Source organism: Strix aluco, chromosome 3 (assembly GCF_031877795.1).
Source record: "Strix aluco isolate bStrAlu1 chromosome 3, bStrAlu1.hap1, whole genome shotgun sequence".
Taxonomy (NCBI): Eukaryota; Metazoa; Chordata; class Aves; order Strigiformes; family Strigidae; genus Strix; species Strix aluco.
In genome coordinates this window covers 69,389,754-69,416,080 of record NC_133933.1, presented here as the reverse complement: position 1 = coordinate 69,416,080, position 26,327 = coordinate 69,389,754, and the positions used below count along the sequence as shown (strand labels likewise).

Genomic DNA, 26,327 nt, shown 5'->3' with positions numbered 1-26,327 from the left:
ACCGCTTGGAACCAGTAGCACATTGTATGCATAAAAAATGAGAACTAGGAGTCTGTACGCTGCTGCGTATTTACTGCGGTTTGTAAGAGCCATCAATTCCATGTATTCTTTCAGCCCAGAATTGACTTGGTGTTTGCATTGGGGTCCTGGCACTTGACCCTTGTTTTTCTTGGTTCTGTGTCATTTTGCAGCAGAGCTCGAGGACACTCCTCATCTCTTGTTTCCAGCATGTTAACATAATCAAGTAAATATTATCTGGCACAGGCACGTGCATTATCCTTTTGGGGAGTATTTGTAAAAGTTTTAAAGTCCAAATCAAACAATGGCATCCATCTTCCTTCCTCCTGAATTTCTTTTATTCACAAGATGAATGTTGCTGGCAAAATTATTTCTTTGATCTTTAAAAAGACTTTATTTTGTCAATATTCACAGACAAGGTTAGCGCTTATAAATATCCATATTACTTGCAGAATAGATGCCTAGGTACGTCTTTTCTGTATATTTTAACACTTAATAGGACTTCGCACAATAAGGAGCAGATGTGTCATAGTGACAGCAGGCGAGCAGGGACCAGGAAGGTGGTTTCATTAAAAGAGCCTTGGGATAAATGCAGCACATTAGATACCCACTGAAAGACAGGAGCTGTTGATGGGGTGACCTCTGAATGCAAGTCATCTTACTATAAACAGAAGGGTGTGGAAAGCCATTGGACAGAGCCAAGCTTGTTTACTATCCAGATCTTCTCTTAGTTAACTTAAGTAACTGGACTGTGCTAGGCTCGGTGTGACAGTTCAAGGAAGAACAAAGTGTTTTCAGTATTTTCAAGTTTAAAAAATCCTAGCTAGACTAGTTCTGAAGTTTTTTGGTCCTGAAAATCTGTCTGCACACCTTAGCTTCTGCACAGTGGAAGTTAGTGCAAAACATAACAGTTATTCTCTTTTTTTTTGTCCTGGAAACTGACTTTGCACATTTGGGGCACTCATTTCTGTTCTTCAGAGACAACTAAGGTAAGGTTATGATGGATTTTAATTTGTAATATTGATACAAGTGTCATTTAGTGATAAAATGAGAAATATGTGTATTAATTCCACAGTCAGATTCTTTTCTGAAAAGATGTGGTTTTCATTTCTGTAGTAGCAGTTTCAAACTTGTTTTTGGAACAACGTATTTGTTCATAGTGGCTGTAGAATATAGGAGTTTAGGTAGGTCACAGGTCTGAATCCATCAAGTTCTTTCAGGACAGCTTCTTCTTACCACAGGAGGTTACTTGCTAAGTGCTGTAAGAAATAAAATGTGTCACTTTACAGTATGCTGGCAATGTCACATTTTGTCAAACCTGTGAGCAGTTCGTTGTGTGTTACTCAATAACATTATTGTAAGAGACACTTAAAAGGCCAGTATTCTGAGACAGGTGTCTAGACACAAATTGAGTTCAAATTAATTATCTCTAAACTACAAAAACTGTGGATACAAATAAAGATAATTTAATTTACTAATATTTAATTCGAGTCCATTTAGTCCTTTTCTAAGTCGATTAGACATTAATTTGGAACAAATAACACTACAGCATAATTGCGCTAAAGCATCAGTCCTACCCCCTCTCTCAAAGTTAACTTTCTCTGTCATGTTATCTGTAACTTGGCACTGTGAGTTTGCATTTCAGTCTTACTTCGTTGTGAATTTGTTTCAGACTTTTTAATGTGCTTTGCAATTATGCAGACCATTTTTTGAGAATGAATTCTGATTAAAAACTTGTTTCTTCAGGGAATCTGTGTGCCTGTGCGGCTGTTGTATTCCAATGCTTTCCCTAGCTCGGTGTCAGCGCAGCAGGCAAGCGCAGCAGTGCCGCTGCCGTGCTGCATTCAGAGGGCCATGATGTGAGCTGGCATAATGATTCCTGCTTCTTAAATGTCCGTTTCATTCAGGGAAATGCAGGAGGGGTTTGCTCTGAGAGTGCTGTTTTATTATCCTAGTGCAGCAAGCAAAGTCGCAGGGAAGAAAGAGCAGCCCAGTTTGGTCCAGCTGTAAACAGCCATTTACTGCTATAGGGAAGTGTTATGTGTAGGGAACCTCTTTGGAAGAAAGGTATGATAAATTATTACAGCCAATACGTTCTTCGATTTTGTGCCTGGGGTCTGGTGAGCAGCAAGCAACAGGATCCAGTTACATGCTTCTTTTCTTGGACTGTTCACTATTTTCTGAAATACATTTCAGCTAAACAGCTTTTAACTGTCTCACTACCTTTTGTGCCATTATAATTTCTTCTAAAGTAAATCAAATGTAAATTTGAAAAAGCTATATAAAGTAATCAATATTTTTAAATTCCTGAATTAAAAATATAGTCCTTGCCAAAGCATTTTTCCAAGATAATTTTAGATTTATTAAGGTGCTTAGTATAACTTGTTAAATGGTACAGCAAATCAAGTAGTATCGACCTTGTATGAATGTGGATAATATCAAGCAAAAGAACTTAGATCTGACTTTGGAAAAATACCTGTATATTTGTGTAATCATGCGAGCATGTATACACATGTTAGAGTGTGCATACAGGAAAGCTAATTAATCTGTTACAGAAATTAGAAATTGAGGTTATTTTCTAAACTTAAACAGATTGTGGTTTGATAAAATGACTGAGTGCACTGTAAAATAGAGGAAGCAACTGAAAAACCCCACTGCATACTGTCTCATTCGCATGCTTACCTATCTTTTTGTTCTTTTGTTTTCTGTTGTTTTCTTTGCAACTAAAATTTTTTTGAAGTTACATTTACTTTGGGAGAATACAGGAAATAAGTAGCACTTCTTTCAGTTTTAAACTTTGCATTGTAAAATTTATTTTGTGAATGTTATTTACAAGGGATTAAAATTTTAACATGATACACATTTCAGTATTTTTAAATAAAAGAAGAGCATGACTTACGTATAAAAGTTACGTGAACAATTTGTAGAATTTAATCCTCTAGTTAATATGCTACTTATTTACTTTTTATATTTTATTTTATGAACTATTTTCAATTACACTGCTGGAAAAAAAATATACATTTTTGTAATAGTTTAAGAGCAAGTATCTATGTGGTTTATTTCTCTACTCTATGCAATATCTAATCATTGCCCTGAATTAATACATGATTAAACAGTATTCAATTATAAGTAAAGATCTGAAAAAAATGTGGAGATTTTTTTAAAAGCTAATTTTAAAATTAATCCCATTTTAGCCTCAAAAGGATGCAGTTAAAAATACATATTGAAGAACCTGGATTGATTTAAAAATCATAATTATTTTATTGTTTGTGTTGGATTGAACAGAAAGTGGTAGGCGGTATCCCAGAATAGTATAGTTTACGTATTATTTTAGCTAGAGTTAATTGAAGATTTGCTTCCTAAATATTGAAGCAAAATTCTGTGTGTGTTCTCATAGTAAATCTGTAATTGTTCTTCAAAATTCGTTTCAGGAATATTGGAAAGTCATTAACTGAGCTTTACAATTATATAACTGCGGCTGATCAACTGGTATAACTGATAAAACCTTTGGAGGGTAAAATAATCTGAAGTAATTTCACATAAACAGAGATTATGTATTTTATATATATTTATTTGCACACATGCACAAAAACATGTGTGTTTGCATGCGTGTTTGAACAGGTGTTTTTATCAAGGGTTTTCTCCTGGATAAAATTAATTATCTCATCATTAGATTTTTGCTGTACTTAAAAGTATTTGTAGTGCTATTCCAGGTGAGCTCTGCATTCAATTAGAGTCACAGCTAAGAACCAAATGTACATGTTGCTCTGAACGTTCAGTTAGCTCCACCGAAGCACAGTTTAACTTGATTGATACTTGGATTTTAAAGCAAATAAGGACTAATTTTTGCCTGTGGCAAAAAATCTTTGAAGTTTCATGCCTGTGCCGAGGCTGGATTAGTTAAACTGTAGGACTGGGGCTGGGACTGTGACCCTGTTGTGCTTGGCAGGTTGTGATAAATGGGGGAATCTTTCTTAACCTCATGGCCAAAACATTCCAGGATCAGGTTGGGGAGACAGGAGAGAAGGGAGGGGGGTCGAAAGATGCAGGAGACTTGGCACGTTGAAGCTGGAGACAAAGGACACTTCCTTGTTTGTCTGAAATAGGTGCAAACGCTCAGACTCTTGTGGGAGAAAGTACTGCAGATGCTTTGCGATATACTTTATTGTTATTTCTGACCACTGACCTTGGTATATGAAATTCATCCTTCACTATGAAGCTGTCTCTTTTTATTTTTGTTTTGAATGCTTTCAGAGTTTAGAGAATCTTGGTTGTTAAATTTTCCTAAAGAGGTTTTTTATTTAATGCTTGAGATGTGTGTATAAAACCATCCAAAATAAATTGGAAGAACTCCTTATTCCAAGTAATTGCCCATTGGTTAAAGAATTTACCGGAGGACTGCAAATATAAACAAAATGGTATGAATTTGAAAAAAAAAAAAAACCCACACAACCAGTTAATTAATTGCTTCTGGAAAGCTAGTTCAACTATTTTGTTTATAGAACATTCTTAAAAGTAAAATATACTTTAAAATATTTTAAAATTATATATTTCACTATAGCAATATTAATGAAAAACCTGAAAAATTATTTGGATAAGCTAAAATAGTATACTAGTATAAACCAGTGAAATTTTCAAACCTGAAAAAAGAGGCAAGAGTGACTTATAAGTGAGCTGAAATATGATCTATCAGGGGGTTCTTTCTTGTGTCATTTTAAGAGCTATGCTACCTCTGATGCTGTCCCCATTCAGTAATGGTGAAAAATGTATTATTAGATGATGGTTTGAGATTAATTTACTTATTTTATACTGTAAATACAGCTATTCTGGCTAGTGTTAAGAAGTATAGCATAAAGCAAATAAAAAAAAGGTGAATATATTTAGTGTGCATTCTAATCATGGTGGTTGTTGTTACTTGTATACAAGCAAACGTGTGGTATCCTTGTGTATAGATAAAATTATTAATTTATCCCTTTATGATTAATTTCCCTGAATGACATTTTAACACTATGATATTAATCAGATTTTTAATTAATATTGTGTTGTAAAAGTTACTGGAATTTACCTGTTAGTTACTATTTGAGTAACTAAATGTAAATTATATGTGTAAAAAGTAGTTTCACTAAATAGGATTTTGCATACAGTAACTGTGTAGAATAAATGTATTATTTTGTCTTGTGTACTTGTTAGAAATTATTTTATCTGTAGTTTGCCTCTGATAAATTATTATTCTTTTTTTCTACCCTTAAAAAAGAAAAGACTCTTTTCTTAGCAGCATTTTCTTCACTTTTATTGAAGTGTTCTAGAAACACTGAAAATTAAACTAGCCAAAAATGAACTAAATTTGGTTGAATGATGATACAAATGCATGTGAATAGGTCTTTAGACTATATCCACTTGTTTGTGTGATTTTATACTGCAACATCGTGTGTCATTTTACCTTTCCTCTAACAAATCATTTTTTCACGAATTAGAGAACATATGCGCTATAAAGAACTAATTGTTTTATTTTGATCAGTAAGAAGTTCGAGCTACAAAGAATTTTTTGCATCCTTACTCTAATAAAAGGTTGCCAAAGTTTCTGGTTATCGGGTGTAGTTTATTAATGTTACAACAGCTGCTAGAAATTGTTGCTAAAATGCTAAACAAATTAGTTTCAGTAATGAGGAAGAACAGAAATGTATGGAACTGAAGAAGAAGGACAGCTGTTCACTGTAAATGTACAGGCGATTTACTTGGTAATTTTCAAGTTGAATGTGATGTGCAAATGCTTATTACCATCTCCTTCCACTTCCGCTTTTTTCCCAGTTTTGAACACAGTTTTGTTTTTAATTTGTAATGTAGTCATTTGTATACACTTTAAGTAGGTGGTTTTAATTGGAATAGCCTCAGTGCATTGTGCAAAAAATAGTATTGTACAATTAGCTGATGACTTCACCATCATCTGTTTTCATAGGCCAAATTATTTGGTCATGTCCAGATTCATAGATACTATCTATGAATAGTACTTTGACCTACTACCACGAGAAAAACTACCATGGAATAACAGGACAGGCTTTTGGGTTTTGTTTTTTAAATTTTATTTTATTTTAATACTGTTTTAATGTGGTCTTCATCTAATTCCCATCTTCCGCAATGGCTACAGGACTCTGCCAGCTGATAATGGGTAGGCAGGTGCTGAGCTAAAATCGTGTTCATATTACTTGCTCATATTACCTTGTTCATCCTCCCTCCAACCTGTCTTCTTGCTCTGTCCACCTGTTGCTTTTTGGCATTGAGTCACCCATCCTACAAAAGCATATTCACATACTTGCCTTCTTTATTCTGAATCATTTCTTTGAAGACAGTGGGCCTAACCACCATGTTCCTGTTTAGGCTCAAGCTTAAGTCTTTGTAGGCTTGTCCCAAGCTTGAAAACTCTAGCTCAGGCAATGCCTCTTCCTAAAGGACTTAATACAACATAGCCTCAGTTAGCCATTGCTGTTACCCTTACTGCTGTTGAAGCTAGGTGAAGGCACCAGTGGAAGCCCTTGCAAACCTAGGCAGGACTGGGTTGTTTTCTGCAGTTATTGCAGTTAGTCACGAACAGCCTGTTTGTATTCCCAGACCTTGGTACGTGTACTCAACATGGAGGTACTCCTGCCTTTCCAGGTTGTGAAGAAGAGCAGTGAACAACTGCTTATAATCAACAACTGTTGATTATTTTAGTCAGAAAGGGCAAAATTGTCCTGACATCATTTAGAGGAGTTTTGCTTTTTTCTATGAAACATGCTGGAGTTCAACTGGGCCTGAAGAAGACAACAGTGTGGAGTGATCCTTGCCTGCAGCTACAGTCAAGCCTCCTCTTTCCTGAGCCCGATCACAGCAAAACTGCCTAATGGCCAGTTGCAAGATTATTTAATTGAAGTTGAGTTTTAGACCACATGCAGTGTGAATTCAGGTCAGGATGTGGAACTGAATTGCTTTACTAAAGAAGTCAGATATTTTTTGATCTGTGAGTAATAGTCAGTTACATTTTCTCATCTTTCTGATACTGTCTGTCCCGTAGGACACTGTTCACTGAATGCAGTTGTCTGTCCTGGGAGCTGAAGAGGGATCCAGAAGACACAGAAGTGACTTGAGTTCTTCTTAATAGATACACACTAAAAAATGTAATGAAAAGATGTGGTACCTCACTAGTTTTTCTCCTTTTCTCCTTTCTACAAGGACCAACATTTCTTGTGATTCTCTATTACATGCATGTTCTGGATCAGTCACACAACATGCATTGTGATGTCAGACACTGCGCTGTTCTCCTACCATTACACCTGGCTCATATAGCTATAGCTATGTGTACTTGGGATAAGACCAACAGTGAAGAAAAGTTGGCCAGAAGTGTATCTGAGCAACAGTAAAAGTGGTGCTGGTGACCAAGTGGCTACACTTGGAAGAGCTTGTGTCTACCATGCTGTGTTGAATAATTCAAGTCTCAGCCTAAGAACTTCAGATTGTCCATAAACGAGGTTGTCATGTAGCTGAATCCTTCCTGAATGCTTTCAATGTACCCAGACTATTTCATCCCATTCTGTCAGACCATGATATGAGTCAGGTATTCATTCATTCTTAAATGAGCCAGACTTTTATGAAGATGTTGGTGCTTGAAAACTAATTAGTACAAAGCTCACATTAGGGCAGGGTATTGTGAACACATCAGATCTGTCTTTCTTTTCCACTAAATGACATTTCCTGAACTTCTTGAATATAGTTCAAAACCACAGTCCTTGTCTTTAAAGTCCCTAATTAGCTCTGGGATGAAGAATGCAGAAGGTAAGTATGCTACTCCAAGACACAGAGGACGGTGAAGCTGGTGATGTTGTAGACATTTCTTATTCAATGCTGACCCATCAGTGAGTGAACTCTTATTGGCACTAAGAAAGGCAAGATTGTTGGCCAAGAGTAAGGCACATTTTTGGTGGCTGATCTCCTTTAACCTTAGCACATAGCAATATGTATTTTAAAAATGCAGAAGACAAACAAAAGAGTACAGAGAGAGAAAAAGGACTTCTCTGCTAAACCAGAATATTTTACCAGATATATATTTCATCATCTGTGATGAGGATGAGTATCTGACAGATGTGTGATTATGTTGTTTACTGCACTGGGCTATCAGTATGCTCCTAGGTAGAAACCAGGATAGTGAAAAACAGAAAGGAGGAGATGATCAACAAGGCCATTTGTTTAAATTTTCTCTAAGTGAGGAATGGAAAAGCTGTGACGAATGTTCTTTGATCTTAAGGGGGGAAGATTATTTTCTGGTGAGGCAAAAGACTCAGGAGAAAAGTTAGCCTTTGTTATTGGGGGCGTCAGTATGTAAGCTCTTGGGTGAGCTAAGGGAAAGCTAGATCCCAATGAGGCACCACCATCTTCAGTACAGAGAAGTGCCTTGTGGCAGAGATACTTGAATTGTGGTAGAGAAATCAGCATTAGCAGTAGAAATACACTGTATACGTTGATCATACAAGATGGTTTCCACATGAAAAGAAAAAAACATGTTTTATTATGCTTAATGGCACAGTACTATATGCCTTTAACAAAATAGCTTGAAGTATTTGCATGATGTATTTGCAACATGGCCAAGTTAACACAGCCGTAGGAACATTAACTTTTGAACTTCCTGACTTTCATTGCTTTAAATTTCAGCTTCAAAGTTTACTTTTTTTTTTTTCCTTTGCATTTGTTGGCCCTGGTTAGTTTTGAAAAGCGGGAGGAAAGAAAGTAAGTTCAGGTTTTCTGAGGGGGGCACTGAATTTTATGCGTATAATGGGAGATGACTTGCTATTCCTTGGAACATTAAATGATAACTCCAAGGCAGTTTGATACACCTAGTTTGCTTATGATATTTCTGTGGAGCTGAGGAATCAAGATTAAATCTAGAAAGCATTGCACAGCGTGGCTCTTTTCCTGCATCTCAGTATGTTTTTCTTCTGAAAAGAGATCAATGATGTCTGGGAATGCTGGGATTTAAAAAGCAAACACTTAAAACTAATAAAAATGGTGTGATCATAACAGATCTGAGGGAGATCGTGGGACCATAACTGGAGTAAAAACAGGAAGTAGTTTTTCATGTCTAGATTAAGAACAGTATCTTCTAGCTGGTTTCCAGTTTGATGATACTGGGGAGGCACTGAGGGTATACTTGCATATTCAGCTGCACCAACACATACTGCTTATTTGAAAAGGCAAAAAAAGGCCATAGGCTTGTCTTTAGTGTTTTGGGGTTTTTGGGGTTTTTGAAGAAAAAAAAAAAAAAAAGAGAATGAAAAGGAATGTGAGAGAAGAAAACGGAATGAGAGATTTCCACTGCTGGTGCTTTAGTATTTCTTCCTGAATCTGACTTGGACAATAAATGCGATCCAGACTGGTGGAACTTCCCTGCCTTTGCAACCGCTGAATGGGGAGCTATCTCCTTTTCTTTCTTTCTTTTCTGGGAAGGGAGCCAGCCTGATGGCCCATCCTCCCAACAGGGCAGGGGAAAGTGTTCTGTGAGCTCTGAGCTATTAGGTAACCCATGCTGAAACAAAAAGTGCTATTGTAGTGTGGCATTTGCCCTGCCTGCCCCACCAGTTAAGGGAAGGCATATTTCCTTTTTTCATCTAACACAAACAAACAAACAAAAAAAAAGAATGTCAGTTTTTCCCAAAATACATGTATAAATACATTTCAAAATGTAGAAGATAGTACTTCACAGGTTGCAATTGCTTAAATTATAGCTTGACTGTCGCACCCTCTGATATTTTTTAAAGTGCACTTGTGCCAAAGGCAATTTAAAATGTGTTTTTAAAATGTTTGCAGGTATAAAAGGCTTGAAAGAAGCTTAGAGCTCTGAACTGAGTGAACCCATTAATCAGGTTGCAAAAACAAACATGTAGGAAACCCTTCCACTAGCAAGAAAGTACCATGGAAGGAAAGTTTTGACCCCAAAGATAGCGTACAAATGAGAAAAATGAGGAGTTAAGGTTGTATTAGATTTTTTCAATTTATGCCATAAATACACTTTATTGAGACCTCCTTCTGTAAAACTTTTCAGTAGAAACACAATTTTATATGGGATAAATCTCCCTGATTTAAGTAGCACAAAGGCTTTTGTCAACGATCCCTGCAGTGTTCCCAAAAGAAATAATCATTATGGTCTCCCTGTAAGTGTGAAAAAGACTCTATGTACTGTGCACACTAGCAAGGGCTGTAGTGGGTCGATATTCATCATTCCAGCCTGGTGAAACAAGATCTTGGGAAAATACAGCACTGCTTTGCAGCCTCTTGGCCTGTCCGTAGGCTGGTTCCTGTCAAAGTTTCATCCACACTATTCTCTGCAGAGGTTTATATGGAAAATCTAAAACATTGTGGCAGTGGTGAAGTCATCTCAAAAAGTGGAAGCATTTAGCAGATTAGTATATGCTTTGTAAGTGATAGCTCCTTCTTAGAATTATTAGAGTCCTGGTTCAAAGAAGCTGAGGCTCTAACGCATGAAACTTCAGCAGGAGCCATCTCTCTTCATTGCTGTAGTCAGTGTTGCAGACAAAGAGGATTTCATGGAAGACATAGTGAGACACACAAGCTGTGTGGGGACAGAGGGCACTCCCTCAGCTGTCTGGCAGCACCCTTCCATTTCCAGTGTTTTCTCTGCTACCAGTCCTCTTCAGCAGTCAGTGGACAGTAGCAACCATTATTGGTTGACATAATTAATCTGTCTGAAATAGATGACTATCTAGGTCAGGTGAAATATATCTGTATCTTTCTGTTAGATGTAAAGGAGCCCTAGGGTCACTAGCTTAGATAGGTGTAGATGCCTAAACTGCAGGTATTTGATGCTAGATGTATGTATCCGCTCTGGGTTATTTTTCACTGCAAGTTAGATGTACACCACATAGTGTTGCAGACCAGCATTGCTACTGTATTAGTGTGGTGAGAGCTGGGGGAGACAGGAGGACAGCAAAGATACATTTCATGATGACCATGTCTATCTTGGTGTTGGAACATGGTGGCTCCCCCTGTTCCCATCCCTTCCTCTCCCCCCTGCGCTACATGCTCCCACACAGTGTCCACAGTGTTCTTATTCCTCCCACCTCTTAAAGACACAGAAATATATCTGATGTCTTTAAATGTGAAGTCTCATCTACTGTTACATAAAATACAAAGGTCAACTTTAGCAGTCTGCTTCAATACTCAAAACTTTTAACTAATTTGCACTTTACTTTCCTTTATAAAAAGTTCAACATACTCAAAACTCAATCTGTTTTGGTCAATTTTAGTTGATGGCGTAACAATTTCATCCATAATATCAAAAGAAAATGGCAAAGACTATTGAATAACTAAACCTAGTTTAGTTGATGAACTGAAAATTTGGTTTCACTAACTAGTTCATATAGCCTTTAATTTAAAAAAATAATATTTTAATAGTGAATTAAATTCACTCTAGTGAATTCCTGTTGATTTCTCCCTGAAATGAAGTTGATTCGTATAGCACGGTTTTCCTCATTCTTCCATTGTGATTAGAACTAGATCAGATTTGCTGAGATATGATAAATTTACTTCAGGATGTGCTTCAGTTAAAATACAGCTATGTATACTGTCTGAACTGTGAAAAATCAGGGAAAAAAATCAATTTTCTATTGCTTCAAGGACTTTCACTCAACAGTAGCATCAGTGTTTGGGTTTTTACCTAAGTAAGAAACCTACTTAAAACTTGATGGAGAGTAAACTATATAGTATTACATTTTCATACACACGTTAATTTCATACTACATTTTCATATAAACTGTTTATATATATATTATGTGATTTTATTATTATTTTTATTAGGCTTAAGTAACTGAAGCCCTTATGAGACCTATAGCAGTGTAGCATAACGGTGATTTACTGTGAAAAATTAGGTTGGGAATTTAGTGTTATTTAGAATTCTTTCCAGATCTTTCTGTAGCATCTTCAGCATTTCTGTCTGTTTTTGCAGAAGCTTCACTGAGATTTTGGCTTCACAAGACATACACAGCTATATATGTTTGAATTTAGCCATAAAAAACCTGCTTCTTTCTCAATAATATTTGTATATCTTCTTAAAATCTGTTTGAAAGCATATACATTCAGAATGGCTACAGTTTGTTACTAAATCCCAGCAATGTATTTTTAAGCTAGCCCTTGCCCTGTTTTTGTAGGTCAAGACAATGTCATTATTTGTTTTATGGTAGGAATGAAGGGTGTTATGGTAGCAAAGGAAATCTTTGTTCAGCTAGGCATTGTACAGACAGTTTCTGTGCTAAGGATTTTGTTGTCAAGATGGTTATAAAGCTATACATAAACAGTGTCAAAGTCAGCATCAAAAAAATATTTGAAGGAGAAGCTACTTTTCTTTACTATTGATTCTCATAGCAGTGTCACAGATACCCTGAGCCATATTCTCCTCAGATATTTCCATCAGACTGTTCCCCTGAACGTCCCATCCTCCCCAGGCCCATTCCACAGACATTGTCCCGTTCCCTGGACAGTGGGGTAGAAGCTTTCATCAAGGTAATTTCTGTAGGGAAGTATTCAGACAGTAGAAGTGCACTTGTTCTGCCCACACTCAACCAATCAGAAGTGGTGTCAGCACAGGCTGAGCAAGCACCTAGGTGTGCTTTGGGTTGTCTTTGGATCTGCAAAGAGTATTTTCCCTTTTCATTCTTGTCTCCTTGATGTTTTGGCTTCCATAAGTCCACCATGAAGAGCTGCTCCTCCAAACCCAAAGCATCGCAGGCTCTACTCAGCCCCATTGCATGCCTGACGATTTGGGAGGGATGCTCAAGGCCATATTTGATGCAGTATATGAGGGACCTCAGCAGATTCATTGCCAGAATAAGTTACTGCTGATGTTGCAAGATTTTCAGCTGTGCTTATTGTAAGTGTTAGAAGGGATTTCTCACCTGTGTTGCATTACGAGTTTAATACCATGAGTGTGTGTGTGAGAACACCTCATAGACCAGGACCAATTCATAGTTTAACATCTAGTGTAATGAGGTCCAATAAAATCATGTTAAAAGGATGTTAATGTTGCAAAGGAAAACATCAGAAGCAAGGAAATGCCAGAATTAATATGGCCTGTGGAAATCCAGTCTCTTATGCATTGTGGTGCAGATCTTATTACATGTCATACTAGGCTTTCCAGGGGATGTCTCATTTTTTCAATGAATGTGTAGTTACATTTTTTTTTTAATGTTCCTCAGTCTATATTTGTTAAACATGAAATGTCCAAAGTCCACACTTAATATAAAATCATTTGTCAAGTTAATATTTCTCATATACCTTAATCAAAGTTCTTCAGTTCTTAATAAATGCATCTCTTTTTCACAGTGCCCTCACAGTATCAGACACTTAAAACAGTGTTCATATGTGTAATCTGATGAACCAAGGCAGAGATGAAGGCAGAAATTGTATAAAATGTTGACTTTTTCTCCCCAATTTAAGTCAAATTAGACCTTCATTTTTTCTGGATAAACATTCATACACCATCTTGTAAGTTCAAAGTATAATTTCCCAGCTTGGATCATTAATTAGGTCTGCAGTGCAGCCAGTGTAGCAGAACTAGCCTGTTACTCTGGGCAGACTGGTCACTAAAGTCTTTACTAGTGAGTTTCACAAATCCCTGATGAATGCTCAGGCTTGTGTTTTGGAGGAGAGGAGAGCAAACTGTGCTGTGCTGTCCCATCCCAGCCAGCCCCAGTACTCTTCCACTGTCCACACCCAACCCCTACCTCTACCGTGTTTTTTTGACCTGGCTTCTGCTCTCCTCTAATTTTGCTCCCTGCAGATCCCATTCTTCTTCGGTCCCCTGATTTCTGTTCCTTCTCCCTGTGCCTGTTTTTCCTGCGTTCCTCCCTATATTTGAGTCTACAGGGTTCTTCCATTTCAGGGTATTACCTGGGTATCTGCACAGTGGGAAATGGACTGACAAAGCAAAGAGGGACAGTTTTGCTAATGTCAGTCCCTTTCCTGACGTCAGGGGGGCTCTTAGCACTCAGGAGAAGTAATCCTAAATCTTACTTAGCGCCATCTGAGTTTTGAGGTGGAGAGTATTCCATGCAGATAGGGTATTCAAAAGTTCAGGACCAAGACTACAACAGGAGTCCACTAATGGTGTGAAAACGGGGCTTTTAGAAGCTCATAAACTGAAGCACCATTTCACAGAGATGATGATTCCTGGGTACTGGTACACCTTGGACTCCCCTCACTTCCAGTTTTGGGATTCTGCCTCCAAACCTGCAGGCACTAAAGCCACTCAGCAGCATAGTGGTGTGACTTTTAAAATACGAACACAACAGCATGTTTTATCAAAAATTTGGACTGAAGGATTTTTAGCTGAAACATTTCTAACATTTTGTAGTAGGCAGCCATGGTAGGAGATTTCAGCAGTTTCACAAAATTTAAACCCAGCTGAAACTGGTATCTTACCATCTTATGAATGATTCTCAGCATGCATATAAGTAAAATAGTGAGAAAACCTGTGTAAATAGAAAAAAAAAAAAAAAAGGAAAACAGAGCAGGAATAAAGAAAAAGATTCTTTTTATAGCATTTAACATATGAGAATGTAAATAAATGTGGTGTTAGTGAAAGTTAATTATTTTGAAAACAGTCAGCAAGGCAGCTTAAGAGGAAAAACCATGCAGCTGAAGACAAAGGAAACAATATTTAGTCTTTGAAAGTTTTCACAGTGATTTTCTGTTCACCTTCTAGGGTGGCATAATTTTATGAATAACAAAATGTGTTTTGCTACTTGAGTAGCCTTAAAGAGAAATGGTGTTCATTACTTATGGCCACTTGAAAGAAAATCACATGCCTTTAAGAAATAACATTTTAATTTATTAAATGTTTTCTCTCAAAAAGGAACCGTAAATGTACACAATGAACTTTACGTTTAGACTCAGAGGAAAAGCCAAGTCTATACTGTGTGATTATGCTGCACATTTCCTCAGAGAATCACAGAATCTTTCAGGTTGGAAAAGACCCTTTGGATCATCGAGTCCAACCATCAGCCCTACTCTACAAAGTTCTCCCCTACACCATATCCCCCAACATCTCATCTAAATGACCCTTAAACACATCCAGGGAGTGATCACAGATAAACTGCATCATCTATTTACCAAGCTGAAAACCTGAAATATTCTTATTTTTAAAAATATTTTGTTTTCATTGCAATATTCTTGAATACAAAATACTCTTTTCCCCCCCAAGTTGGCATCTCACAGGAGGTGAGTCTTTTTGATATAACTGGTCAGTGGCTTTTCTGCTACTCCTTTTTAAGGCATACCAGAATTTGTCAGCATTTTGTTTATGTTCACCACACAGGTAGAGTAGAATCTTTCAGCTATTTTGATTACTTTGTAATGTTGGTCAAAGCAAGATGCAGCAGTAGTGTGAGCAGGGGTAGGACAATTCATCTGTGAGTACCTAGGTATTGCTAGGGAGAAGAAGCACTTCTCAATCCCTGCCCAGGAAAACCATGGCTCTTAATATATTGTGTACGTTAAAAGTGCTCAGATAGCATTAGTGTATGTTTGAATTATCTCTGGACTTCTGTGATAATTGCCCACCACAGGACCTGCCATCACTTTGCAAAATCAGGGTGTTGGGATGTGCTGGATGACTGTCAGACTCTCCAGCAACCGGTTAGAGTCAGTGGTTTAAACTTTCCTGACCTGGGGATTGAGATCTGTACCCCCGGGCAAATGGGACAGACAGTGCTACTGGCAGCAACCACACGAACGAACGGCAAAGGAATTGAAAAGGAACGTATAAATGCCAGTAAATTTAACAGCAAGGAGATAGCAAAAATAGCCTGAAAGTGGGTATCTGCTGAAGAGACAAAGAATAAGGAGCTTTGCTAGCATTTAAATAAATCAGATGCATTTATATATTTAATTAATTTTAATTACAATATGTTGTTATATTTTATATTTTTATACTTTATATTTTTAATGAATTTAAATTATATTTTATATGTAAAATTAAAAGTTTCTTTTTCTGGCCAAGTCCCTCTGTAACTTGGTTGAGACAATCTGCTTCTGAAAGTACGCACTTCCTCTCAAGGAAAGGCTGTTTCAATTTCAGTGTCTTTGAATGATATTGAATTTATTTTTTGAAAAGTTGCCTGTGGTGTTGACACTCAGTACACTATTTTGAATGAATATTTCTCTGGTTTGTATATTAACACACACTGTGGGCATTTTTCTTGGTACTCAATCATGTGCTTATATCTCAAATATTTTACTGTATTTCGGATCTAATGTTACTTTAATAGCAGCATAGTGAACATAAAACTATAGCAATGATGTTTACGTCTGAATGTTTATGAAATCATGCCTGTGAGTTTTGGGTTTACGTGAGCCTTCACTGTCTCTCATGCTGAGCTGCTGCACCATCGCATCTCTCATTGGCACACTGTGACTACCAAGTCCATGGATTAGCACAGTAGGAACAGTGAAGAATCCAAGAGGAGGAAAATTAGTGGTGATGAAACTGAATAACTGGATAGGTTGAAAAAAGTTGTGTAGTAAAAATCAACGAAAACATAATTAGAAGATCCTTTGTTTCTTGCCACTGTTAGTGTTTCTGATGACACCTGTTACAATAATAAAGACAGTTTTAAATGATCATCATGGGAAAATTTTCATTATTGCTACTGAAAACTGATTTCTATGAATAACCATGTATGCAACCATATTGTTTTTTCAGTATCTGGAATGCAAATGAAGAATAAAAATGACCATCTATAGAACCATGCTCGTACTCAAATGTCTATGAGTGGTGTATGGCATTCGGTTGAGGTGGTTAGGGAAAATACTTAGCATTAGCCTAATCTCTTTTCTGTTGGAGTTGGGGAGTATTTTGCCAATGACTTCAATAGAAGTGAGTCACAGTCACTTTTTTTTTCTCTGAAATGCTTTTAAAGTATCAAAAAAATATAGAAGAATCTCTTGATGCAAGGTATTCCCGAAATTGTCATTGAATACCTCCTGGTTGTAATGGGAATGTTCTTTGTATTGTGTCAGTCACATCATGTGAGTCAGAGTGACTATGATGTTTCTAGGTGGCTTTAAAAATGGAGTTTTGAAACCTCCCACACAGCCCTGGATTCTGCATTAGCACACAAGTGAGCAAAATGGTTTTTTTCTCTGCTGAAAGTACAAGAAATTTAGATCACCAGAAGGTACAATTAAATTTTTGCAGGAAATCGTGAAGATCCCAAGGAGATACCTAGTCTGCAAGAGAACAGTTTTCTATTTTTATTTGAAAGTGATGGATTTTTTCACCTTTAATTAACCTACAGCGATGTATTGCAAAGATTAAATTGAAAGTTGAAATAGCTTTTATGTAATTATATATTGCAAATATGAGTGAAAATGGTGTATATGTTCATTGATGCAATAGGAAAATACAGTTGACATACAATTAGCAGATTCACAAAATGAAAATTATCATATGAATTGTTTAGCTAACACTGTGCTCTGCCCCAGAATCTGGTGTTTATTATTGTGAGCTTTAGCAGGAAACAGAAGCAGTATCAATTGGGAAAACATTTCTTTACCAAGCTGAGAACAGTATGGCTTTCTCGTTTCGAAGTGGGGAACCTGGTTCTTTGGTTTCTTTGTTCCTAGTTAGACTACTCCCAAGCTATTTTAGCTGAACATTTTACATACTAATGGAGCCTGGGGAAGTGCAGTTGGCAGCTGTTCATGGGATAATAATGAAACACACTGTTTAGTAGTGCATACTGCTGCTGTAAAATGCGGGAAGTATTTTATAGAGATCATGGTGAGCAGACCTGGATCCACTTTAAGTGCTGTAAGTGCGTGAACCATAAGCAAGGAAGTTGTGTTTCAAGTGAGAGTAACTGGCACTCATTTGCTTTTGCAGGTAAAGAAACCGTGTACGGAGTCAGATGGTTCAGAGCCACAGAATCCCAGGTACAGTACTGGAGGGCAAACGCCGACTGACTGGAGCACGGTGGCGGGGCATGACGCAGAGCTGTGCTGCAGCTATGTAGCATCAGAGCGCAAGAGATATGTCTTGCAAAGAATGAATGGCTGGATCAATTTTAGTCAGTTTCACTCTGGAAGGGTTTTTTCCCTTCTCCCGGTTAAAGATGCAGGCTAGCATCTAGGGTGTTGAGTTCAGGTGGTGCCATAACGCTGAATTGTCATCCTCAGTTTGAAAAAAACAAACTATTAAATAGCATAGGGAAATCTGCGTAATGAAATCTCACTTTATTCTTTTATCCCTTTACTGCATACCTGAGTCTTGAAGTTCATTGACAATATAGTTTATTTTCAGTGTGGGAAATTCAGTCTTTATTTGGGGAAATTCACCTTTATCAAAACTTCGTTTTCACCTCCAAAAACCATGCCACTGTGTTCATAAGTTGGGAAGAGGCCATACATTCTTTAAAAAGAAACTTTTCAAACATAGTCTTTTCTGATTTCATGTACATGGGAAAAAGGAAATTGATTTAATTTTCATGTTTTGCACATATCTATATGTGTATGGGTAATTTTGAGCAGGTGAAGTAGTAATTGTTTTAGATGTGCAATTAAGTGTGCCCTTCCTGTTGATTAGTAAGCTGTTGAGCTACAGTGGATGATTTTCTTAAATTTTTGGTGGTTTGCAGTGCTTTTTGTCTATCTTTGTCTTGCTTCTGTTTAGAAGACCTATTCCAGTTTCACAAAAACTCAGCTTTAATTGTGAGGAGAGAACCACAGAACAAACCTGACATCACACTAAAATTGTGATTAAAACTCAGAAAAGTGAAGTAATTCAAGCTGTGCCCCCTAGTCCCATCCTTAACTATGTCTTTGTGCCACTGTTGCTGCAGGATCCTCTGGGGGTCACCTGCAATATGCAAGACCAATATATGTGGCTTGAGCTGTGCTGTGCATCACCTGAATTTCTTTCATGAGCTCGTGTCAATTATTAATACATTCTTTCATTTAGTTTGGTAAGAACTGAGTGTATGTAAGGGAGTACAAAATTCAATGTCCAAGTACTCTTCCAGCGAAGTTAGTAGCAGTTTTGCCCTGGACTTCAGTGGAGGGATGTTTTGCCCTTCAGTCCTTGTTTAATAACTTCTAAATGAAAAATGTATCTGCTGCGCTGCTGTTTTGGATTAAAATTTATTATAAAGATCAAGCTCTTTCCAAGTACTTTGATGGCATGGAGAATCCCAACTTAGCAAAACACTTGTGCATGTGCATAGTTTTAAGTGTCTTACTTGTCCAAATGAGACTATTATATCTCAGTTCTTTAAAAATATAAAGTAGTCCATAGTCTGATGTAGTTTAATTGGAGTATGATATTGCAACAAACCTGAAGACCTAGAATACAATGTAGTGTTATTACCTCTTCACATCAGGCAATTTATTGTAAGCTGTAGTTAAATTCTTTGTACCAAGTGTGAAGAACAGGATACTTCTTCCAAGTGCAAAAGGGAACCCATGTTACAAATAGTCAACCTGGAGGCTAAATCTGGTAGTTTTATTTTTTAAGGTGCTTTTTCAAACAAAAATGCTTTTCATTTTGAGTTCCATGGCCTCAATTTGAGGATATATCAGATACAGTTGGAATAAAGTTCCTGGCCTGAGCGTGTGCAATGCTGCGATACAGCCTGTAGCAGGGTTTTTTGGTCAGATATCGATTCGCAATGCGACTTTGGTCTTGCAGGGGAATCTCTGATAGACCTTTGGCCGGAGCGGCACTAGAGGGCACCGCACAGCACATAAAACTTTAAAGCCTGGAGCAAGGTAATTCTTCTCTAAACAAGGCTTAAGTGAAAACATTGCACATAAAATGAAACATCAGCATAAAAATGAATGCTGGAGACACACAGCCTTACAGAATAGCTCCTGGCTTGGGACCTAAGGCCAATATCATTCATTTATTTAGCTAGCTTTATAGTCTGTTGGTTTTGGATTTGAAACTATTACAATAAATGCAGATGGAAAGTGTTTTTACAGTAGGGAAGTAATTAAATTGGGTGTGGGAACTTTGTCAGGAGAATTTTTGGAGTGACGTGTGTATCAGCAGATTCTTTGTCTTGCTTGGCCTTGGTTTGTCTTTTAGAAAGAAACATTCAAACTGCAGATGTGACTAGTAAATTTTTAAGGGAATTTACTAACCTATGCAGCATATCAAAAAATGCTTTCCAGAAGTATCCAGCTACACTTGCAGTAAAAAATCAACCTTGCCAGCATTTATTTATAGAAAGTGGTTGTTATCTTGACAGACATGTAAACTGCACAGATGGAGAGGGAGCTGTAGTTAAGAGTTGAAGCTGTGATGGACAGGGGAGTTGTAAACACAAAAGGAAACGTGCATGACTCTTCAGTATCTCTGTCACAAATTTTGATTCACAAATGACTTTGTCTTAGAAATTCTGTCAAAGTTTCTTGGAAGTTATTTTGCCAAAACCCTATGAACTGGTTGTGAATACTTCCTTTTATCCCCAAATGTTTAGATATTATACCTAAATGGTGGTATTATACCTAATCATGGTGGTATTGTGGCTGTATCAATATTATGGCATTTGTTTATCATAATTTTGTAGTAAAAATCAAATTCACCCTGAAAGTCTGGATAGCCATCTAGTCATTCAAAATGCTTAACACCTTTCTGGAGCTGTTGGTGTGTGAGATGGAGGCAGTAAATGGTTGGGACTTGCCAACTGTCATACTACAGGTCTGGATGAGACAGGAGTAACATGCATGGGTGACAACTCCAGCATGCTGGCCCTGTATCAAATTCACTAGAGAGTTTAGGAAGAGAAATTCCTGTGTTCAGAGCCTGTAAACATCCATTGCTCTTAATTTTCTTATATGACGGGTATACTTTAAAATGGTACCAATCCAGAGTATGCTGAACAGCTCCTATATTAAATTTAATGTTCTAGAAGCTTGCTGAAGTTTAGTGCAGTGCATGAAAGTTAACTTGTTTGCAGTAATTGATGAACTCCCTTTTACGTAGATAATCAAATGAGCCATTTTAGTTCTAATAAGGGAGCATTTTGGTGCCTTAAAACTTGTAAGCTACACTTGTAGTCTCATACCCCAAGACCTTGCTGTGGAAATGAGTTAGACACTAGACTATGTGTGGTTCTAAAGTCTGGTAAAAGGATAGATACTAAGTTCCAGACTCCTGCTCACACTCAGCTACAGCACATTCAGTTTGGCTGCACAACCCAGGGCAGCATCTTTCTCTGAGACAACAGACTTCTTGATGAACACATCTCTTCTACTGCCAATCCTCCTTCCCTTCCCACCAGGCCTGCCAGAGATTTCACTGTAAGACCAAAGTCACACCAGGAATTGAGATCAGACAACAAATTTTCTGGGTTATAAAATGAAATAGGGAGGAAAGAAATGAGGGGAGGGAGAGAAAATAGAAATATAGCAGGGCTTTCTGCTACTTCCTCAAAGTCCATGCTTTTTTACTCTGTGATAAAAAGGAGAGGATAGAAGAGTCTGCAGAAGAATTAGGAGATTTTTCTCACTGCTGAGACACAGTTTCTTTTTTTCCTGGAAGGGTAAAGGAAAACGGCCATATATTTTATAGACTTTCCCTCTTTAAACCATAATCTTAAATTGTCAAGATTACATCTATGTGGGAAAAAAATGGAAAACTTGAAGATTTTGAGAAGTAGTTTTGTAAGCTTGGGATGAAAGTTAGCTGAGAAATTAACTTGTGAAAATAGTGATGTCAAAAAGACATTGCTTCTGTATTTACAGAAGGGCAATGAATCTTTTTATTGGTAAGTTAAAGCTAAGCCCTATGGAGTAAGAAGCCCTCCATTCTTGTTACATAATTTTTACTACAAACCTGTGGATCCAATATCTCAAGCTATATTCATTCTTCCTGACTTGTCTTTTCCTTTATATACTTTTTTTTTTAATTTCTAAAAGCAAAAGAAAGGGAAAATAAGCCACTTTTTAGCAAATGCTCTCTTTTAAAGCTTTATCAGATGCTGTAAGAAGAGTGTAATCAGAGGCATTATAGCTATTGCATTATTACCAGCTAGACAAAGTTCGTTCCTATGTATTACTGAACTACAAATTCATTGATGATGGTCACTGATAAATATTGCACAGACACAGTTGCCAAGTATACAGGCTGTCCAAAAAAGCACAGAGGGATTTTTTAATGTGTATAAAAAAGGTCTCCAATATTTCAATTTAATACAGGTTTCAGTGGGGCTCTTAGCATCAATCGCAGCTGTTCATCAGATGATTGCTGTTTCTATTCTTCCACACCCACACTGTTTAAAAGTGCACCACATAGTAAGATTTAAAAGATATGAATTCCTGTTTCTGTTTTGTCATCTTAAAAGTCTCTCTTAAAGCTTCTGAATGAGAAATAGGCTATCACATTTTCTTACTGGTCTCATTTTGATACCTACTCAGGGTTTTTCATTGGTCAGGATATAGAGTCAATGTACATGTCCAGAGAATATTGATGTTATTAATGCTTTTGTAAGTAAATAGATAGTATTGAATGCCAGTGAGAACTACCACAGTTTTCACAGACAGTTCACTTGACCAAGATTTGTTTCCTCTGCAGTTCAGGGGCACTGTTGTTAATACAATGTTCACTATACTTACTGTACCTGAGCTACGCTAATACTGCATGAGTGCATTACTGAACAGTGTTCCATGGCCATCCATATATTTAACAAAAATGAAAAGGAAAATAACATGCATCTGCATCATCTTCTGGACAACCAGATCATCAAATGTGTTTCATTCTCAGCAGTTTGGACTGTGTAGAATACACCTGAGATTTCCCTTTCATTCACTAATTCCCTCGACAAGACCTTTACAGTCTTATCTCAGGATGATGATGATGGTTGATTCTTTCAGTCAGGTATTGGCTTTATTTTAATACCATATAAACGTCCGTCTTTACCAGATCTAACATTGTAACTCCTCAACCCAAATCCAAGCTTTACAGACATCTGACAGATTCTGTGATGAAGCTGTCATGCCTTTCCCATGACTGCTTGAACACAGTTGACCTTCTGCATACCAGTTCCTAGGTGAGTGAGACCAGCAGTACCTTCCCATTCATTTGCAGTTCAGATGAACAACAAATGTTTATTGTTACATGGTGAAGAGGAGCTTTATGATTGAGCTGCCAAGCAAGAAGAGCCAGCAATAGCTATGGAAATTGTCATTAAAGTTTCAGCAATTGTAATAGAAAAAGTATATAGTACTGTTTGCGCAGTAAAAATGGGCAAACTCAACTACCAAGCTTTCATATGTGCTGTTTAGCCACATTATGCTCCCTCATTTTCTTCTCATCCATGTGTTAAAAGTTTTTTTAGAAGGTAAAGGTTTGTTGTCTGTGAACCATATGTAGCTTATCTTGGCTAAAGAGTAATTTAAATGCTTTTCTGAGTCAGTAGTGTAGCTCCGCTGTATTTCACAGTACCTACAGAATAATCTGTAGATCATAACGATGTGATAAATGGGCTTCATTTGAGGAAATGAGGTATTGAGAGGACTCTGATTAGACTTTTCTGGTGAGAGTCATGTAAGGTAGGCACTGAGATGCCATTTATGAGATCTTCTTTCTATTGACTGTGAAGACAGCTTACTGTATCCCTCTTCTCCTGAGCAACCCTGCAGACTCCACCAGCAATCACCTGTTGCACTGCTGATTTATTACAAGAAGACCATCTAGATACACAAAATGAGCAAAGGCAATAAAAGCATTTATTTTGTTTTTACAGATTCTGCTTTTCTGCAAAACTGTTCGGTTCCAGAAGGGAATACATGCAAAAATGAGATTATTCTTTAGCCAGGAAAAAACACTTTGTGACTAGCTGCTAGTATTTCTTGGGTTTGGGGCAAACTATAAAGAGGAACAGATACAGCAACACAAATTTGCGATGTAAAGACAGGATAAATAAAGTTGAAATTGAAAGATTGCCACAAGTAATTTTGCAAACTGGAACTAAAAATCCAGTCAACAGGAGGGATAGTATGTCGGTCAAAATATAGCATTCGTGTCTGTGAGGCCACTATAGTTATAAACACTTCACCTAAGAGAAATGTTTGGCAGGATCAAGCCCAGACTTCTCAGTCAAGACAGTGGCTGGCAAAAAAAGGTATCACAACTTTCCAATTTTAAAATAACTATGTTGTGGAGTAAGATTTCTCATAAAGGCTACATTCTGGGACACACAGGCTTAGTTTTCAGTCAATAGAATGTTCTATACAAATCTGCTACTTATTAAAGGTTCGGTGCATGTATTTAGTCTGCATGCCAATTAGACGGTTGGAGTCAATCACAATAACATAGTTAGTGAGATGACTATGCAGATACATGTAACTGAATGACATACAGCATCCACGACAATTGCATGACAGTTGCTAGAAGGAGTATGCTGCCTTGCTATGTATGTTGTATTTTCAAGCATGTAGTTTTCAGGCAGCACAAGTCTTTCCTATTTTTAGAGAAATCTGTGTGGTATCTCTCTGCTAGCTGTATGCTCATGTTCTCATTCGTTAACTTTAGAAATTCAGTCTTCTGATTACCCGAGGCCTGTTGAAGCTGGTCACTGTCTGCCTGTTGGTTTTTGTTGGCTCTGGATCAAGACCCCAAAGAGTTCTAAAAATATATATGATATGTTTACGGAAATTACAATAATCTATTTAGAGTGCAAACACATGGCAACTGATGACATCAGAGGGAAGTATTTGAATGGTTTATATTAACAGTTCCCTGTGGCTTTAACAATAAAATTAATGTATTTTTTATGTTACAAATTCCTGGGTTTTTGTTAAAATTGGGCATAGCATATTTTCTGTTATATTAGTAATGATTTCTCTGTGTGAGCCCAGGCTAGATCATGTCAGTGTTAAGACTTTCATTAACCTGAATCAGTGGTGAGTCAGAGTTTGGAATAAGCGAAAGCAACAAAACCAAGCAACAAAAGTTTTGAACACTTTTTGGAAAATTATATCACTTTATTGAAAAAAAAATAGGGTAAACAAGATTTTAACAGAAGTGTTAGTAGAAGTAATTTGGACATTTTGAAGTTACTTTGAAGTGCAGGTACATAGTCTTTTTGTCTAATATCACACACTATGAAAGATAAGAGCCTTCTAGTATGGATTTGTGCTACTGGAATGCAAGAACCAACTACCACTAATGATTTAAAACCGATTTTCAAAATAGAAAAAGTCTAATACATCTGTAAATGTGATGAAGGTCTCTGAGAAAGAGAGAAACATGCTATGCTAACAGTTCTGAGTTTATTGTTATCTGTTGGTAGGAATATGTCCTATTTATGAGATAGAGTAGATAATACAAAATACTATGCAAGTGCATGCTGGAATGTACTAATTTAAATTTAAAGGATTTCTTTTATTTGCTGTGCCCTTAGAAACGTGCTATCATTCCTGTTGGCTTAGGTGTATTTTGAAAATTGTTAAAATCCTATTGAATAATGGCTTGAACCACCTACTCTTAAAATCTTTAATGACCGCTTAATTTTTCCTGGTTTTCACTCAACAAATACAAAAATATTAGCATTAAAAAGCAGTTGATATTTTATATTTTTATTCACTGTATATAGCCTTATGTTTTAAATATCTTAAGTAAATGCCCTAAACATTAGGTTGTTATGAAAGCCATTCCATTTCATGTAAGTATTACATATTTCTTGGAGTGGGGATTTGAACCAGGGTATCCTGAAGCCAACACACATAAATCTAGTCCCTTTTGCTATCCTAGACTGATCTGTGTGAAAATTTTCCATTGTCTTGAGTAATTACTTGCTTACCCATTACTACTATATGAGCAAAGGTGGTGACTCCCAGGATATTGCTGTGTACCCATCTCTGTTTTAAATTCTTCTTATCATTCTTTCTTCCACATGTCCTTCTTTAGAGAAAGGAAGTTTTCTTCTGTGAATTTTTGTGGTTAATTGTGAGGAGGACTGGAACCATCCCATGTATTTATATGATTAGTATTTTTAACATAATTGTTATTTCCAAAGTGCCTTGTGATTTCTAAGCCTGCTCAAGAATGCAAGTTATTTATCATGCTCCAGCCATGAAACCACCCTCACACATGTTGAACTACTGTTACGTGTATTCTGCCATCATAGGCAGTGGGATGGTGAGTGCCAGTCAACTTAAATGCTTGTTTACTGCACTTTATAAGGTCTGGGAAAAGCTTGCAAAAATGAAGCTCTGGAGCTGTGTCAATAAATAAGTATTAATGGCAGTTCAGTACCAAGAAAACCCACAGT

At 37.0% G+C, this 26,327-nt stretch overlaps 1 protein-coding gene across 1 annotated transcript in view; it reads left to right on the top strand.

The window, feature by feature from the left end:
• Positions 1 to 26,327, top strand: part of EYA4 (EYA transcriptional coactivator and phosphatase 4) — a 156,052-nt gene that overhangs the window by 63,115 nt on the left and 66,610 nt on the right. Inside the window, exon 3 of the mRNA XM_074820719.1 lies at positions 17,939 to 17,988. Coding sequence (XP_074676820.1) covers positions 17,939 to 17,988 — 50 coding nt within the window. The remainder of the gene's footprint in view (positions 1 to 17,938; positions 17,989 to 26,327) is intronic.